At 45.8% G+C, this 13,273-nt stretch overlaps 1 protein-coding gene across 5 annotated transcripts in view; it reads left to right on the top strand.

Annotated features, from left to right (window-relative positions):
• CTIF (cap binding complex dependent translation initiation factor) overlaps positions 1 to 13,273 on the top strand; it is a 206,331-nt gene that overhangs the window by 131,381 nt on the left and 61,677 nt on the right. For all 5 annotated transcript variants that reach the window (XR_014502789.1, XM_083402882.1, XM_083402881.1 and 2 more), the window contains one exon: positions 2,001 to 2,077. Coding sequence is in view for 4 of the 5 variants with exons in the window: in XM_083402882.1 (XP_083259008.1) it covers positions 2,001 to 2,077 (77 nt within the window). In the remaining variant the exon portion in view is untranslated. The remainder of the gene's footprint in view (positions 1 to 2,000; positions 2,078 to 13,273) is intronic.

Here is a 13,273-nt window from a genome sequence, read left to right as displayed (position 1 = left end):
CCCGGGACGCTCTCCGGAATCCCTCTGGATTTTGCTCTCTCCCTCCGGCACTGATGGCAGTTCCCTGACACACGTCATAGAACTTGCAGTGGTGTGTGTGTGCTTCTTTCCCATCTCAGTCCAAAGTGCTGGTTTTGATGTACATAAAACTCTGCACAACTTGTGACCTGGGATACCTAAAATACTGTCTCGCCCTGTATAAACCCATATTATATTAATGAGCTGAATACACCGAAAGATTTACAAGTCATGGAGGTGTGAAGAGTAGGTGTAAGAACACCTAATTTATTTTTTTGGTTGCTATTTTGTTAATGTTGATACTGTTTTATATATTATAAACGCTGTATTGATTTCTTAATAATATAATCTGACTTTTGCTTTAACTGGGTTATTTTTTTTAGTTGCTCCTTTGTTAACAGTTTTTTAATAGATCGTAATTGTTTCACTGATGGCTTGTTAATTATCCCCTATGACTTGTGCTGTATTTGTGATGTTCTATCACGTTGTTGTTGTTTATCATTTGCAAACCGCTTTGGGATTCATTTTGAATGAAAAGCGGTGGGAAAGTATAATAAATCAAATCAACTAATCCCTGTGCTGTTTCAGGAGTGGGACTCCCGCAGTGGCAGCCTTAACTTTCAACAAGCCTTTTAAAGTAGATATCCTTCCCAATCTACATCTGTATGGGAACTGAGGGGGTTCCTTCTTAGATGTTTTGATATGTTTTATTGCTTGCATGTGTGCTGCCTGTTGAGAAGAAGGATGGGATCACAGAATCATAGATTGTAGAGTTGGGAGGGACTACAGGTGTCATTTGGGATGCGGGTGGCGCTGTGGGTTAAACCACAGAGCCTAGGACTTGCCGATCAGAAGGTCGGCGGTTCGAATCCCCGCGACGGGGTGAGCTCCCGTTGCTCGGTCCCTGCTCCTGCCAACCTAGCAGTTCGAAAGCACGTCAAAGTGCAAGTAGATAAATAGGTACCGCTCTGGCGGGAAGGTAAATGGCGTTTCTGTGTGCTGCTCTGGTTCGCCAGAAGCGGCTTAGTTATGCTGGCCACATGACCCGGAAGCTGTACGCCGGCTCCCTTGGCCAATAAAGTGAGATAAGCGCCACAACCCCAGAGTCAGCCACGACTGGACCTAATGGTCAGGGGTCCCTTTACCGTTACCTTTACCTTACAGGGGTCATTTAGTTCAATTCTCTGCAATGTGGGAATCTTTTGCCCAACATGGTGCTTGAACCCACAACTCTGAGACTATGAGCCTCATGCTCTAGTGCAGGCAGAGGCAAACTTGGCCCTCCAGATGTTTTTGGGACTACAACTCCCATGATCCCTAGCTAACAGGACCAGTGGTCAGGGATGATGGGAATTGTAGTCCCAAAACATCTGGAGGGCCGAGTTTGCCTATGCCAGCTCTAGTGACTGAGCTATTTATAAATTTAATAAATGATCAAATAAAGGTCATATGACAGTGAACACTTGACTGATGGAGCATCTAAAATTACTAGTTTGCTAAGGCTGCATTTTCCTCTTTCTTGGTGCTGAAACTCTAGCACAGAGGTCCCGTTCTCCCCATTCGGTGAGCTGTGATTCAGAGGACTAGCTGAAAGATCCAAAAGGCATGGTCCTCTTTGGTTTTAGCGAAGTACCATGATGGTGCTGTGCAAATAATATTCTTGGGTGAATTCCAAAAGAGTAGCCTTTTTTGGATGCATAGAAGGCGATGATATTAAACCGTTTTGGTGCAACGCCTTTTTCATGTGCGGATAGTTTCATAACAACGAGGCTGATTGTGTTGAGCAGTGTGAGATTCCTCCCCAAGTCACAGTAAGTTTATTTTGTTCAAGCAGCTCAAAGGAAGTTGAAATGGATGATTCATTCAGGCCAGCGTTTGAGTCTGTTACAAGGACATCGTAAGAGCCTGGGAGCTTTAAGTGTCACTGGCTCCTCTTTTTGAATTAATGACTGTCTTATTTTCCCCCTTCCTTTTTCTGCCAGGGTTATCACCCGTTGCCACACGAAGCTGAAATCGCACACACCAAAAAATTGTTCAGGAGGAGGAGGAATGACCGGAGGTAGGGAGAATGCTTTTTGAACGGGCGGTGCTTTTTGTGTGTTTATTATCTACCTAAAGAATGAAAATCCTGCACACATTAAAATCACAGGTGTTCGCTGAGATTTCAATCTGCAGGGAGCAACCCAAAGATGGAAGTCCTGGAGGGTTGTGAGTGGCATGTATTCAACATGTTTTCTTGTGCCTAAGGTCTTTTTTCGGATGGGTAAGGTGTGGTACATGGTCAAGCAAAGGGAAAGATGAGTTATTGGCCTGGTTTTCACATCGTGAAAGTACTGTTTTTGGGGGACAGGGGGTGGGCTGGTGTGGAGGACTCCCTGGTCCTGAATGGGGTAACTGTGCCCCCTGAAGGACCAGGTGCGCAGCCTGGGAGTCATTTTGGACTCACAGCTGTCCATGGAGGCGCAGGTCAATTCTGTATCCAGGGCAGCTGTCTATCAGCTCCACCTAGTACGCAGGCTGAGACCCTACCTGCCCACGGACTGTCTCACCAGAGTGGTGCATGCTCTAGTTATCTCCTGCTTGGACTACTGAAATGCGCTCTATGTGGGGCTACCTTTGAAGGTGACCCGGAACTACAACTAATCCGGAATGTGGCAGCTAGACTGGTGACTGGGGGCGGCCTCTGAAACCACATAACACTGGTCTTGAAAGACCTACATTGGCTCCCAGTACGTTTCCGAGCACAATTCAAAGTGCTGGTGTTGACCTTTAAAGCCCTAAACAGCCTCAGCCCAGTATACCAGAAGGAGCGTCTCCACCCCCATTGTTCTGCCCGGACGCTGAGGTCCAGTGCCGAGGGCCTTCTGGCGGTTCCCTCATTGCAAGAAGCAAAGCTACAGGGAATCAGGCAGAGGGCCTTCTCGATGGTGGCACCCACCCTGTGGAACGCCCTCCCATCAGATGTCAAAGAGATAAACAACTACCTGACATTCAGAAGACATCTGAAGGCAGCCCTGTTCAGGGAAGTTTTTAATGTGTGACGTCTTAGTGTATTTTTGGTCTTTGTGGAAGCCGCCCAGAGTGGCTAGGGAAACCCAGCCAGATGGGTGGGGTACAAATAAATTATTATTATTATTATTATTATTATTATTATTATTATTATTATTATTGTGATAAGCCAGAGGATGGCTTTGGTACGAATGCATGAGCAGCTTGTGATTTGCCTGGAGCAAGGCAAACTGTGAGCCTGGGTTCAAATGGCACAGAAGAGTTGTAGAGTTGGAAAGGGCGACAAGGGTCATCCAGTCCAACCCCCTTTTTGCCCAGCTTGAGGTTCGAACCCACAATCCTGAAATTAAGAGTCTCATGTTCTACCAGCTGAACTTTTCCAGGTGTTCATTCCAATGCATGGTTTAGCAAAGTGCAGCAAAACAAGTGGAGTCGGGCACATTATTATTATTATTATTATTATTATTATTACTAATTTCATTTCTATACCGCTTTGTATTTTTAAGAAAAAATTCAAAGTAGTTTACAGAATATTAAAACATCAATAAACCAATCTAAAGAAAGTCAAATATACAGTATACAGTCAAAGCATCATAATTAACAGAAAACTAAAATATGACCTTAAAAGTTTCAAAATAAAACATTGCAAAGGAGGTCAACTACAGAATACATATTTAACATAAAGTTAACAAAAAAATCTTAAAACATTTCAAAAGAAAACATTGCTAAGTGAAGTCAAATATAAAATGCACATTTAAAACAGCATAATTAACAAGAGAATAAAATATCATAAGCATGACATGGCTGTTTGGCAGGCACAAAAAGATGGGGCAAAAGAATCCAATAATTTGGATTTGTTGTCAGGCATAGTAGCCACAGTCTCTTCTTCCCAGAGCTCACAGGCTTGCATGTTCATGGTTTGGCTTAGCATGACATGCGAAGCAAGCCATTAAGTAGAACAGGACTGGATAAAGGAGTAAGGTAAAAGGTAAAGAGACCCCTGACCATTAAGTCCAGTCGTGACTGACTCTGCGGCGCTCATCTCACTTTATTGGCCGAGGAAGCCGGCGTACAGCTTCTGGGTCATGTGGCCAGCATGACTAAGCCGCTTCTGGCGAACCAGAGCAGCGCACGGAAACGCCGTTTACCTTCCCGCCAGAGTGGTACCTATTTGCCTACTTGCACTTTGATGTGCTTTTGAATTGCTAGGTTGGCAGGAGCAGGGACCGAGCAACGGGAGCTTACCCTGTCACGGGGATTTGAACCGCCGACCTTCTGATCGGCAAGTCCTAAGCTCAGTGGTTTAACCCACAGCGCCACCCGCGTCCCATTGGATAAAGGAGAGCGAGAGCCAAAGGATGAAGAGGAAAGTTGAAGGAGGGAAGCTCTGGCTTGAGGGCCAAAGGCGGTGAACAGAATGTCTGGAACAGCATTGGTATAAGACCCCCAAACAATATCAGGGTTGAAAGACCAGGCAACAGTAAAGAAAATTTGGGAAAGTTCAACTCCTTGTGTCTTTTCTGGGCCAGTAGACCTGCAAGGAGTGTTGGAGACCATGTAGGAAAACCCTCCCGTTGTTGCTGGAGTCCCATCATCCTTGACCATTGGCCATGTGGGTTCATGAGACTCTCAGGTGACCCAATTATCAACAGAAGAAATGAACCAAGCAAGTCACCAGCAGCTTACGAATCATAGAATCATAGAGTTGGAAGAGACCACAAGGGCCATTGAGTCCAACCCCCTGCCAAGCAGGAAACCCCATCAGAGCACTCCTGACATATGGTTGTCAAGCCTCTGCTTAAAGACCTCCAAAGAAGGAGACTCCACCACACTCCTTGGCAGCAAATTCCACTGTCAAACAGCTCTTACTGTCAGGAAGTTCTTCCTAATGTTTAGGTGGAATCTTCTTTCTTGTAGTTTGGATCCATTGCTCCGTGTCCGCTTCTCTGGAGCAGCAGAAAACAACCTTTTTCCCTCCTCTATGTGACATCCTTTTATATATTTGAACATGGCTATCATATCACCCCTTAACCTCCTCTTCTCCAGGCTAGACATGCCCAGCTCCCTTAGCCGTTCCTCATAAGGCATCGTTTCCAGGCCTTCTGTTTTAAAAAAAAGCAACAGCAGCAGCAAAACAACACAAAAGCACACACTTTTGCTACTCCACGGGTTTGAGTGGAAAGTAGGGCGCCATTTTCTCAGGATGTGAAGTTAATTAAACATCTTTTAAAACCAAACCAAAATCCCGCTAGCTCCACTTGATCATTTAAGTGTAAAGCCAAGCTAACAGTAGGAAGCCCACCTGACCAAGACTGTAACTGGAAAGTTAGGGACATGTTTGTAATCCTGTTATTTAACAAAGGAATGTCACTCAGGGCTGTTTTGAACTCCGCGATGGGAAACCTGTGGCCCTCCAGATGTTGTTTTTCTCCCATTTTTGTTTCTAAAGTTTGGAGGGCTTGTTTTCTAATTCATTGATTTAAGCTGCAAAGTGTACACACTTACTTAGGAATAACTCCATGGGGATTCTGAGGAAACATGCGCAGGATTGCACCACACGGAACTCAAGGTTCAGAAGCTCCAGCTGGTGCAGATTAGACTGCTCATGGGGTCAGATTGCTGGCAACATTTGCCTGTAACATTTGTGCTGGTTGCCTATGTGCTACCAGTGGGTCAGACTCAATGTTCTTGTGTTGATATGCAAAGCCCTGGACAAACACTTGAACACAACCAGTTCAGGACATTTCATCTTTCTGCTCTTAGTAATCAAATGGGACAGGATAGTGGCCCAGTATCACCTCGGATCACACGAGCATCAAACTAAAGTTTATATAGGCTGCTCTGAAGCCTTTTGTAGCTGCGAGACGTTTGACTGCATTTTTTAATACCTTCAGAACTCCTTTAGCTAGTGATCTATCACAAGGATGAAAACCAGATATCAGCCAGTCTTAATAGTGACTTTAAGAGACACAACACAAAAGGAAAAAAGGAATAGGGTGAGAAAGAGGAAAATAAGTGTATTCAGGTAGTTCATTATAGGTGAACTTGGCTTGTTTTTGTTCTTATTATGTATTTTGTGGTTTATTTATCGTGTATTTTTATGCTGCGAACCACCCTGAGATCTACAGATGGAGGGTGGAATAATAATAATAATAATAATAATAATAATAATAATAATAATAATAATAATTGGTGTTTTCATACCTCCAGTCAGTATATCCAGTATGTCATATTGTTACACAGCAAACTATATACTGTATTTTTCGCTTCATAAGATGCACCTGACCATAAGACGCACCTAGTTTTTAGAGGGGGAAAGCAAGAAAAAATATATTCTGTGCAGAGCATGTAAGCGGCTCTCGCTTTTCTTGCTTTAAACCCTTCCGTCCCTCCTCCCGCTTCGCTGAGAAGCCAGCAGAGCAAGAGCGATAGCTGCGCAGCACCTCTTCTTCTGGCTTCCCAGCAGTGCAGGATGAGGGATGAAAGAGAGCCCTTACAAGGGAGCACTGAGCAGAGCCTGACAGCGGCTCTTGCTGGCTTTTCCGGGAGGTGTGGGAAGGGACAGAGGGCAGCCCGCCAGTCCCTTCTCGCACCTCACGGCAAAGCTCCCAAGAGCCATGCTCCCTTTAAAGAGCCGTGTGGAGCGTATGTGCTGCTCTTGGGAGCTTTTCTTTTTTTATATAAATATTTTATTAAGTTTTACATAAAAAATGAAACAACATACAATAGACAACAACCAAAACAAAAAAAATACACAATTACACAAATACAAAACAACCAAAAATATCAAACAAAAAACAACAAAAATAAAAACAGTTTTATCTTCATAATATTCCTTGCATTAACTTATTTCTCCGACTTCCCCAGACCTCCCTTCCCTGTATTCCAAATCATACAATCAAACAACAAATCCCTTCCCTCTATCTTAATTAAATTTTTATTTTAGTTTGAATATCCTAATTTAGCTTAATCAATTCTTATATCTTAGAATATTGGATCTTTTAATTTTTAAAATTTTTAACCAATAACCTTTTACATTCAAACGGATGTCATTCTAACATTCATTAATCTTATAATATTTCTGTAGATAATCTTTAAACTTCCTCCAGTCTTCTTTCACCGTTTCTTCTCCCTGGTCTCAGATTCTGCCGGTCATTTCAGCCAGTTCCATATAGTCCATTACTTTCATCTGCCATTCTTCCAGAGTGGGTAGCTCTTGTGTCTTCCAGTACTGTGTGATAAGTACCGTATTTTTCGCCCTATAGGACGCACCGTCCCATAAGGCGCACCTAGTTTTTTTTGGGGGGGGGGAAATAAAGGAAAAAAATTATTTCCCCCCCCCCCAGGCGCGGGGTTGGGGAAGCCCGAGCTTCCCCCGACCCCAGCCCCCAAACAGGCAGCTCTCTGCAAGCCGTGGGAGCCCAGTGCTGGCTCCCGCTGCTTGCTGAGAGGTCCACGAAGCCTGGACGCGCTGAGCTCAGCGCCCGCAGGCTTCAGCATGCAGGCAACTCTCCACCAGCAGCGGGAGCGCTCCCGCTGCTTACGGAGAGGTCCGCGAAGCCTGGACACGCTGAGCTCAGCGCGCGCAGGCTTCAGCATGCAGGCAACTCTCCGCCAGCAGCGGGAACGCTCCCGCTGCTTGCGGAGAGGTTCGTGAAGCCTGGACACGCTGAGCTCAGCGCGCGCAGGCTTCAGCATGCAGGCAACTCTCCGCCAGCAGCGGGAGCGCTCCCGCTGCTTACGGAGAGGTCCGCGAAGCCTGGACACGCTGAGCTCAGCGCGCGCAGGCTTCAGCATGCAGGCAACTCTCCGCCAGCAGCGGGAGCGCTCCCGCTGCTTGCGGAGAGGTCCGCGAAGCCTGGACACGCTGAGCTCAGCGCGCGCAGGCTTCAGCATGCAGGCAACTCTCCGCCAGCAGCGGGAGCGCTCCCGCTGCTTGCTGAGAGGTCCGCGAAGCCTGCATTCGCCCCATAGGACGCACACACATTTCCCCTTCATTTTTGGAGGGGAAAAAGTGCGTCCTATAGGGCGAAAAATACGGTATTCTTGCTGCTGTTGTAGCGAACATAAAGAAAGTCCTATCATTCTTTTGCACCTGTTGGCCGACCATGCCCAGGAGAAAGGCCTCTGGTTTTTTCAGAAAGGTGTATTTAAACACTTTTTTCATTTCATTGTAGATCATCTCCCAGAAGGTCTTAATCCTCGGGCATGTCCACCAAAGGTGAAAAAAAGTACCTTCAGCTTCTTTACATTTCCTGCTCTTGGGAGCTTTTCCGTGAGGTGGGAGAAAGGACTGATGGGCTGCCCTTCTCCCTCCTCGGGAAAAAGCCCCCAAGAGCCGCACACACGCTCCACGAGTGCTGAGCAGAGCCTCCCACCTGCATTTGCTCCATAAGACGCACACACATTTCCCCTTACTTTTAAGGAGGGGGAAAGTGTGTGTTATGGAGCGAAAAATATGGTAGTGACCAAAGGCAGTTCTGGGAGCCAAGGAGCTAGATGACAGTTTTCCCCGGTCAGGCCAGTGGAGAGTGCCTCACCATCTCATTCTTCCCTCAAATGCATCTGGGAGGAATTGCAGCTGGGGGCGCAGTCCTTGTGGTTAAGAGGGTGAACTGTGAGCAGAGAAACACCCCCCAAAAAAGCTCACCTTTCCCCAAAACTCACTGTGTGGCCTTAGACAAGACACTCTCTCAATCTCAGCTTTTTCACCTGCCGCCTGGGTACGGTTGCAAGGTTGTACCTGGAAAAGGGGGTACTGAGAAAATGTCCATTTCGCCTTGCAGCACCCCCTGTACATAGTGATCCCTAGCTAACAGGACCAGTGGTCAGGGATGATGGGAATTGTAGTACCAAAACATCTGGAGGGCCAAGTTTGCCTATGCCAGCTCTAGTGACTGAGCTATTTATAAATTTAATAAATGATCAAATAAAGGTCATATGACAGTGAACACTTGACTGATGGAGCATCTAAAATTACTAGTTTGCTAAGGCTGCATTTTCCTCTTTCTTGGTGCTGAAACTCTAGCACAGAAGTCCGGTTCTCTCCATTCGGTGAGCTGTGATTCAGAGGACTAGCTGAAAGATCCAAAAGGCATGGTCCTCTTTGGTTTTAGCGAAGTACCATGATGGTGCTGTGCAAATAATATTCTTGGTTGAATTCCAAAAGAGTAGCCTTTTTGGATGCATAGAAGGCGATGATATTAAACCGTTTTGGTGCAACGCCTTTTTCATGTGCGGATAGTTGCATAACAATGAGGCTGTACGTAGTGTAGTGAGTGAGCTCATGAGGTGTCTGTAGTTATGAGATTCTGTCTGGCCTGATAAGGTGTAGAAAAATCGCTTCGACACCTTTCCCTGGGATGTCGTGGGCGGAGTGGCAAGCTGCCCCGGTTTCATTCCTCCCTTTCATTGCTAGAAGAAGAAGAGCCTCAAGTGGAAGAGAAGGAGATGACAGATTGTGGCAACGTGTTTAGTGGCTGTTCCTTTCTGAAAGTAGCTGCTTGCCTTGCACAAATTTTCTTGACTCTCATTTTCCCCTCGCCAGCCCATTCCGTCGTAACATGGCTGCCTTTCTACCAGAAGGTTGCATTATTTTAGTGATGGCCCCTAAGTCCATAGCATCCCAGTTTTATGTCCCACTTCATGCAGAACCACGTACCCGCTAAACACTTACATGGTTGAATAATAAATAATAATAATTTTATTAGTTGTACCCCGCCCATCTTGACTGGGTTGCCCCAGCCAGCCTGGGCAGCTTCCAGTATATACAAAAACATAATAAAAGATTAAACATTAACTACTCCCCTATAAAGGGCTGCCTTCAGATGCCTTGTATATCTGAAGGGCGGGTGTTCCACAGGGTGGTGTCACTACCGAGAAGGCCCTCTGCCTGGTTCCCTGTAACCTCACTTCTCGCAGTGAGGGAACCACCAGAAGGCCCTTGGAGCTGGACCTTAGTTTCCAGGTGGAACAATGGGGGTGGAGATGCTCCTTCAGGTATAGTGGGCCAAGGTCATTTAGGGCTTTAAAGGTCACCAAACTAAGGACCGGCGGCCGGATCTGGCCCAATCGCCTTCTAAATCCAGCTCGCAGACGGTCCGGGAATCAGCATGTTTTTACATGAGTAGAATGTGTCCTTAAAATGCATCTCCGGGTTATTTGTGGGGCAAAGGAATTTGTTCATTTCCCCCCAAAAAATATAGTCCCCCCCTCAAGGTCTGAGGGGCAGTGGACCAGCCCCCTGCTGAAAAAGTTTGCTGACCCTTGGTCAACACCAACACTTTGAATTGTGCTCAGAAATGTACTGGGATCCAATGCAGGTCTTTCAGGACTAGTGTTATATGGTTCCGGCAGCCACTCCCAGTCACCAGTCTAGCTGCCGCATTCTGGATTAATTGCAGTTTCCGGGTCACCTTAAAAGGTAGCCCCACGTAGAGCGCATTGCAGTACTCTAAGCAGGAGATAACTAGAGCATGTACCACTCTGGCGAGACACTCTGGCAAGTAGGATCTCAGCTGGCACACCAGATGGAGCTGGTAGACAGCCGCCCTGGACACAGAATTGACCTGCGCCTCCATGGACACTTGTCCAAATTGAAAACTGCTGTAAGCCCCTCTCACTCACTCACTGGCTGAGCTGCTGTGATGTCATAGAATGTTCATGAGTATGTTCATTCAGTCATAAAATACTGTGAATCATTAGTCCAGCGGTTGTAAGGAAAGCAGAAGGCAGATTGTCTGAAGGGAATTTTTCAAAAGGCAAGTGAAGAAATGTGCTCTCCTGGGGAAAGGGGCAATGAAAGATGGATTTGACTGTGACTTGTAGCAACTAGACGAATCTTCACATCTCTTGCGATGGATCCACGTGGGGGAACGAGTTACGATGATCTCACGCTGGAAGGGCTTGGTGCAAGCTTCTGAGCTTGACGTGCATTTTTGCAAAAACCGCAAGTCGGAAGTAACCAAATGCCATGGAAAATTGAGATTAGTTCCTCCTTCCTGAGAGCCCCTGAAGGAGCTTACTGTGGCCGATGCTGGAACAGCCATTGTTTGTTGACTGCAAGTCCTACTGCAAATAATATTTTATGGGGAATAAAGAGACTACAGAGGAATGGCTCATTGCCCTGGGTCAAAGATTCATGGAGATGTAAATAAAAACAGCTGTAACATAAAAGGAGGAGGGGCGGGGAAATAGTTTAAATGCATAGACTATTTAGAACTGTGAAGGGTGAAAGGGGACCAGGTTGTGACTCTGAGGGGCTCCAGCTGGGATTATTTGAGCAAGTGGGAGTCAGGGACATGTGGGAGGAGTGGAATAATTTTAAAGTAAACTTAGCCAATGCCTGGTCATTTGATCTCAGAAGAAGTTGACAGGTCTCTTTGTGAACTCGTCAAGAGTGCAAGAACTTTTAGCCGCCCAATGACACAGAATAATAATGTGAAAATTCTGTACGGAATGGACGTCAACAGAGCAAGGAAGTGACGAAATAAATTGTTCTATGCTTATCTGTTTTTTAATACGCTATTTTGCCCCGTATTTTACACAATTTCAGAGCAAATGTCACATGCTCTGTGTAGACTCTGCATGTCTACTCAGAAATATAGTCCTTGTAAAAAAGAATTTGTGCCAACAAAAAAGGAATGGCAGGATAAATTATTAGATTATACGGAATTGGCCAGATTAACAGAAACAATTAGGGGACAACCTAGACAAGAATTTCACAAAGAATGGGGAAAATGCAGAGAATACTTTACTAAAATATACACCTGGACTTGTTTTGATTAATTTCTACAGGAGACTTTGTGGTTTTTTTAAAGTCATAATTAGGAAGAATTGTAATAATCACATAAAAAAAACAGTATACAAGAAGTAAATAAGGAGGCCATTTGCAGGATAAAGGAAGTCTTTTATTTTTATGTTCTGTTTTCTTTGTGTAAGGGGATAGGAGTTTAATTTTGATAATTAAATTGTCAACGGTGGTGGGTTTGTTTGTGTGTATGAGTTGTTGTGGACTATGTTGAAAATAAAGTAAAAAAAGTTGTTGTTTTTTAAAAAGAAATATCGTCCTGCTTGTAAGATTGCAGCTTTAAATTAGGCTCCCATAACGGTACTCTCAGAAGCCACATCGCATAGGAACAGTAGCCCGTGGGTGCTAAGCCATAGCAAATGCCATCATCTACAATGTGCATTTTAAAGCATTGCTGGCCATAGTTGCCATAATGATGCTGTGAGTGGAGGGAGGATTTCAGAGATGTGTTCTGCGTGTGTTTGTTTGTTTTTAAATCGATACCAAAAATGTATACATTAAATACAATAAATAACCGGCGCAAAAAAACCAAAACACCCTGTAAACACAAGGACAGAAACGATAATACAGTGGATGCTCAGGTTGCGAACGTGATCCATCCAGGATGCACGTTCGCAACCCGCAGTGGCATGTCTGCGCATGCGCAGTTGCGATTTGGTGCATGCACAAAGCGTGATTTAGCGCTTTGGTGCATGCGCGATCGCCGAAACCCGGAAGTAACCCATTCCAGTATCTCCGGGTTTTGGCGGTCCGTAACCCAGGGGACACGAGTGGCGCTGTGGGTAAAAGCCTCAGCGCCTAGGGCTTGTCGATCAAAAGGTTGGCGGTTCGAATCCCCGCGGCGGGGTGCGCTCCCGTTGTACGGTCCCAGCGCCTGCCAACCTAGCAGTTCGAAAGCACTTCCGGGTGCAAGTAGATAAATAGGGACCGCTTACTAGCGGGAAGGTAAACGGCGTTTCCGTGTGCTGCGCTGGCTCGCCAGATGCGGCTTTGTCACGCTGGCCACGTGACCCGGAAGTGTCTGCGGACAGCGCTGGCCCCCGGCCTCTTGAGTGAGATGAGCGCACAACCCTAGAGTCTGTCAAGACTGGCCCGTGCGGGCAGGGGTACCTTTACCTTTACCTAACCTGAGAAAACGAACCTGAAGCATCTGTAACCTGAGGTATGACTGTACCATTAAAATTAGTCACCTTCTGTTAATTAACAATGATGCGGTAGTGATGTTCTGATCTACGAGCTCAGACATGTTGCTCCTGCAAATGCAGGCTTGATGATGGTTCCTGCACTCATTCTGCTCCAGTGTAACACGGAGGCACTCCTGCCAGGCTGTCAGAGAGGAATGCTCCCTTACCTGATTTTCCAACCAGTTTTCTGGTAAAAGACGGTCCAGTGTCTCATAAACTCAGCCAACCATTTTTTTTAAAAAAAAACCTTAAG

The sequence above is a fragment of the Podarcis tiliguerta genome, assembly GCF_965153285.1.
Source record: "Podarcis tiliguerta genome assembly, chromosome: 11".
Taxonomy (NCBI): domain Eukaryota; kingdom Metazoa; phylum Chordata; class Lepidosauria; order Squamata; family Lacertidae; genus Podarcis; species Podarcis tiliguerta.
The sequence above is the reverse complement of the archived record's forward strand: the minus strand, read 5'-3'. Positions and strand labels throughout refer to the sequence as shown.